We start from the raw sequence: 5,503 nt of genomic DNA on the forward strand, positions 1-5,503 counted from the left end.
GTTAAAAAATATATATCACTCTTATCTCGCGTGTATTGGGTCATGGATTACTCTAAGGCGTCTGAAAATATTCCGAGAGGATTTGAAATCGTTGGAATGCGTTACCTCGGAGAAGAGCAAAATGAATTTAATATCGAAATTACTCGATAAACGGTGCCAAGGGACCAGGAGATATTCGCCAGAGAACAACCACTACCGAAGCTAATGTCCTAAATGATCCAGTGTTTAATGACGTATCTATTTAAAATATATTCTTGGAAATTTTGTCGGTCTAAAAACAATGTATTGTTAATTTTTAAGTAACCGAATAAAATATAAATTACTCTTATTGTTGCGTTTCCTATACCTACGTTATATATCAATTTTTTTCCTTATTTAGAAAATATTCCAGAAAATTGTATCTCTCCCTCTTATATAATACCCTACAACTACGTTATATTATCAGATATCATTTTCGATCTTGATTAGAAAAAATGTCTCTCTCAAACGCGTACTACGACCCCGAAAATCCCTCCTCTTTTTCCGGATTGGATAAATTAACGAAAGGAGTTCCTCAGTCTTCGAGGAAAGAAGTTGAGAGTTTTCTATTAAAACAACCCACCTATACTATTCATCGTTATCGTCGATTAAAGTTTCCTCGCAATAAAATTACAGTGACATCTATGGATGAGACTCATCAGGCTGATTTAATAATTTTAGATAAACTTTCCAGATACAACAAGGGTATGAAATATTTGTTAAGTAATATAGATGTTTTGAGTAAATACGCCTACGTTATACCTATTAAAAACAAGACTTCCGCGGAAGTTATAAGAGCTTTTAAAATAATACATAAAGATGTTGTACCCACGAATATAAATACGGACGCTGGCTCTGAATTTTTAGCTAAACCAGTTCAGCAATATTTTAAAGAGAAAGGTATTCACCACTACGTAGCTTACGGGAATAAAAAAATTGCGATCTGCGAGAGATTTAACAGAACGGTTCAAGAGAAAATACACAAATTCATAACTAGCGCTGATACTCGTAGCTATCTGAGTGCGTTACCAAAAATAGTTAAGGCTTACAATCACTCGATACACCGCTCAACTGGTATCGCGCCAGTCAATGTTAATCTACAAAATGAGCATAAGGTGTGGTACCGTCTTTTCGGTACCATTAAACCTGGGACAAAACCAAAGCTAAAAGAAGGTGATTTAGTAAGGTTGAGTAAATTTGAAAAAACCTTTTCAAAGGGATATAAAGGCTACTTTACAAAAGAGATCTTTATTATTGATAAGGTTTTATACCGTAATCCTCCAGTATACGTCGTTAAAGACAAAAATAACGAGATAATTAAAGGAACGTTTTACGAATACGAACTATCTAAAGTGATATGAATACGTTACAAATAAATCAAATATTATCATGCGACCAGAGGACAAAACCCTACTACCTAGGTACTTTTCCTAGAGACATGCTTCCCAGGAAACCTAGAAAGAAGAAATTTTGTTTTGTTCTGAACACGGAGAGAGCCGAGGATCCTGGACTTCATTGGGTAGCCATTTACGGTGAAAACAATGAAGGTAATTTTTTCTGCAGCTACGGGCAGAGCCCGGATACGTATAAAATTAACCTGGCCAAATACGCGTCCAGATGGATCTATAACGATAAATTAATTCAAGATATGTTCTCCCTTTGTTGCGGACCTCATTGTATATTCTTCCTTATTCAAAGATGTCTAGGAAATTCGTTTCATAGAGTTCTGAAAATGTATGAAAATAAAACGGAAATTAACGACGCCTTATCTTTATGGAATATCTGCCTTCACTTGTTAAGACATAGATATGAAAAATGTAACCAATAAAATATTAAAGTTGTAATGTTTAATAATCAGATACACTTGTATTGAATGCGAGAATAAAAATATTTATTATTCGATTATAATTTTTATATAAATTGTAATTATCATGCTTTTATATAAATTGTAATTATCATGCTTTTATATATAATCAGATACAAGCTTTTTTATATACTCAAATACATGCTTTTATATAATCAGATACGTGTTTTTCAATATAATGAGTTAGATGCTTTTATATAAAATGTAATAATCATTATTAAGGTTATTTTTTTGCCTTTCTATAAGTTACCCATTCGATCTTAGATTCGGGCTTTTGAAGTTCTTTCAAACTAGCTTCGCGATCTTTTTTTATTTTGGCTTGTGTAGGGTACGGTTTTGATTTCGTAGATGGAATTTTCGCGAGTCTTTTTTTCGGCGAAGTCTCATCGTTAGGGTTAAGTTTCCGGAACTTTGAACCAGAAGCGCCCTTCGTTGATAAGGCCTGTTGAGACGTCACGGGCTGATTCGGTACCATGGGTGTTAAAACTGGCATACTCGGCGTTTGAGACGTCCCGGACTGTTTCGGTACCACGGGTCCCATGGGTGTTAAAATTGGCATACTGGTCGTTCGAGAGAGAGACGCTGGCGTAGTAAACGATATCGCCGGTGTTTGACCCATTGCTGTACTACTCATTATAGGCTGTGGGGTAGTCAGACTCGAGGAGATATTAAAAGGGATACTTTGGGGAGGGGTAGCGACATTAGTAGGGACAATTTGGGAGGGGGTAGAGATATTAATAGGTATATTCTGGATAGGGGTAGGCCACGATGGAGGAATCCAAGACGAGGATGAAGGACTTAGAGGCTGTATTTTACTCGACACTCCGGGTGCTGGAAAAGACGAACTCGTTGTAGGTGGCAAGATAGTAACGCTTGGTGGCTCCGCTAAACTCTTTAAAGATAAATATTTTTGAAGAGTTAAAAGGTACTCCTTCAATTTTTCCTCGGCAGAACCAGGCTTTCTCAGTACCTCTTTAATGGCGTTGTCTAAACTGTTAACTTCCTTTTGATTGTCCGTCAGTAAAGCCGCTGGTACTAAAACGCACTTTTTCATTATCTAGTAAAGACCGAAGCTATTGTCGGTATTAACATTGAAAGCAACGCCGGCCAGAATCCTCCTACCTGTTTAATTAACACCTGTCGCCTCTTTTTGTCGCTTAAACCTCTCTTGGATAAATACCTTATAACGTTTTTGTAACGTTGAAGTCTTTTCTTTTTATGACGATTCAATGGAATACCGCCGTTCTTCAAATTATAACAAATACCGCTTATACAATCCAATTGGGGTCGCGTACACTTTGATATTAAAAGTTTTCTTTGTTTCACACCGCTTTTACGCAAGAGATTTAAAAAGGGTAATTGGTTCCTAACCGACACGGGTAAAGGCATGTCTCGAAATGAGGTTAAATAAATTGAGATTTATATTTTATGGATTATTATTTTCTAACGTAGATTACCATCGGTCCTTCATTGGGGAATATATTGGACCTAAGTCTTAAACTATTATCGGTACTTTGTTTTAGATCTATTAAGATATAAGAATACGCTTTTTCGGTACACTCTTCGTACGCTTCCGTTAGGCGTTTGGTGTCTGTAGGAAAAAGCTGACGACTTAAATAGCGAACCTGGTTATTATCCCTAGGATTTTTAAACATAACGATATAAGAACAGTTCAATGATATATTTCTAGAATATTTACCTGGGTTAAAGACATTTTGAGACAGCAGCACGATGCTTAAAGATAAATGATGACTCCCGACACAAAAAAGATTACTTATAAACTCCTGTTTGGTACAGGTGTTAGCTAGATCGTCTAGGATTAAAAGATTATTTATTCGTTTATCAAAAAAATCAGAATCATTAGGAATTAGTCCTTCGTGGAATTCAATAGGCAAAAAGAGTTTCAGTTCATCAAAAATGTCCTGATAAACACTATAGCAATAGACTATTCTATCAGGAGGTTTGTCCATGATAATGTCTTTATATTTGAGTAAATTTATTACCCACGTTGTTTTCCCCGAGCTGCTTGGGCCAGCCAGTAAAATGGTCATCGGTGTTTCTAAGCGGAGGCGATACTCTAACCCGTTCTCCATTTTTAAAACGTTCTCTAATATCGTCAATGAACTCGTAGTTGACTCGATCTTCGTACGGTATCACTCTCACTTTAACAAGGTGGGAAAACGTGACCCGATGTTTAGTGGTCCGTTTTCTCATTTGACGTGGCAGACGGGTCTTGATGATTTAAATATCCGTAAGGAAGTGTTGTGTAATCCTCTAAGACTCTACGTTTATTGAAACTATATCCAAAGGTTTTCTTTAGATTGCCTAATAAAAGTGTAGCTGTTTCTTTACGTCTTACAACATTAAATGGAACGGTGACCGACAAAGTTTTAGAGGGACTATATAAAACACTTTTAATCGAATCAAAGTTAATGATTTCTTCATTTCTTCTGTTAAGGGTAATACCTTTCATTTTAATAACAGATTTACCGTCTGTGGTACGGTAAGCGTACGACTTAGGCCCTGTCGAGACAAATTCGAGAATCGTCTCACCCTTTAACTCATCCGTCCAACACCCTAGATTACTAGATAAGGGTGGTAGATATTCCCCTTCCTTTGTTACAACTATACATGAATCAGTGTCACAATAAAGTAACCTCTTACCCATTTTACTTATCGTATTATACAACTCGATACGTCCTAATGAACTAACAAAGGAAGCTATCGTGGGACTTCCTTTGTAGTAGGTAGGAGCGTATTCTTTTTTTAGTTTATAACTGACTAAACAGATTTTATCGTTTACCGGTTTCAGGTCTAACAGTTCTTTCGTTTCATCAGTTATTATCTGAACTAATCCAGCGTAAGAGTCAATGTATACATTTTTTCTCTTATCCGTATTGTAACCCATTTTTCCCCAAAGCGAATTTAGACATAGTTTACTAATGGCGCGGAGAGTGGGGTTGTCCACTATCTCTTCTTTATTAATAACTATTCCTTCTCGGTCATAAATTGATTTTAAATACGCTTCTTTTTGCTCTTCGCTTTCTATTCCCGAAGGCCAACCTGAACTAGATTGTTTAATTTTAAGGTAACAATCAATGAACGTGTCAAATAAACCGGTATTTTCTTTTCTGTCAAACTTATCTTTGTAATGTTGGACTTCAAAAAACTCTAGAATCTTATATCCATTTTTAACTGCTAGATATACCTCGGGACTTGGCCAACAACCACAGAAGGATCTTTCTTCCGAATTATGTGTACAGACTGATTGTTCAGTTTCAACGCATTTTAAACACAAAGCAAAGAAAAGTTTCTTTTTAGTTTTAATTGGAAGGACAGGCAAAAATAGATTTTCGGGCGCTAATACTCGACAAGAAATAAGACCGAAATAAAAATTAGGTTCAAAGTTGAAGTCTTTCGTAATAATTTCAGGATGACCTTTAGGAAATACGCCCCATTTACATACGTAAGGATAGAGCGAGCAGATATCTAGGTATTGAATAGACTCGCCCGGTTTTGCCTTATAATACAGACATATACACTCGCTTCTTCCCCCGTACAAGGCACTCCTGGATCCAATTGGTTGTTTAAATTTTAAACTGTCACAATAGAGTTTAGCGT

General features: G+C 36.2%; 1 protein-coding gene across 1 annotated transcript; it reads right to left on the reverse strand.

The window, feature by feature from the left end:
* Positions 1-2,065: 2,065 nt before the first annotated feature.
* On the reverse strand, positions 2,066-3,712 carry LOC149622737 (uncharacterized). The gene is made up of 3 exons (XM_089853495.1): positions 3,005-3,712; positions 2,853-2,939; positions 2,066-2,774 (listed from the first exon to the last, which is right to left on the reverse strand). Exons 1-3 carry the CDS (start codon positions 3,269-3,271, stop codon positions 2,106-2,108), a joined length of 1,023 nt encoding a protein of 340 aa, XP_089709621.1. The 5' UTR covers positions 3,272-3,712; the 3' UTR covers positions 2,066-2,105.
* Positions 3,713-5,503: the final 1,791 nt, after the last annotated feature.

Source organism: Phalangium opilio, unplaced genomic scaffold, assembly GCF_054372755.1.
Source record: "Phalangium opilio isolate 3A_F unplaced genomic scaffold, DU_Popi_V2 ptg000118l_1, whole genome shotgun sequence".
Taxonomy (NCBI): domain Eukaryota; kingdom Metazoa; phylum Arthropoda; class Arachnida; order Opiliones; family Phalangiidae; genus Phalangium; species Phalangium opilio.

Coding starts and splice junctions, on each gene's coding strand:
- LOC149622737 (XM_089853495.1), bottom strand. CDS start 3,271: ATGCCTTTACCCGTGTCGGTTAGGAACCAATTACCCTTTTTAAATCTC. Junction 2,940..3,004: donor GACAGGTGTTAATTAAACAG/GTAGGAGGATTC, acceptor GGTCTTTACTAG/ATAATGAAAAAGTGCGTTTT. Junction 2,775..2,852: donor TAGACAACGCCATTAAAGAG/GTACTGAGAAAG, acceptor TTATCTTTAAAG/AGTTTAGCGGAGCCACCAAG.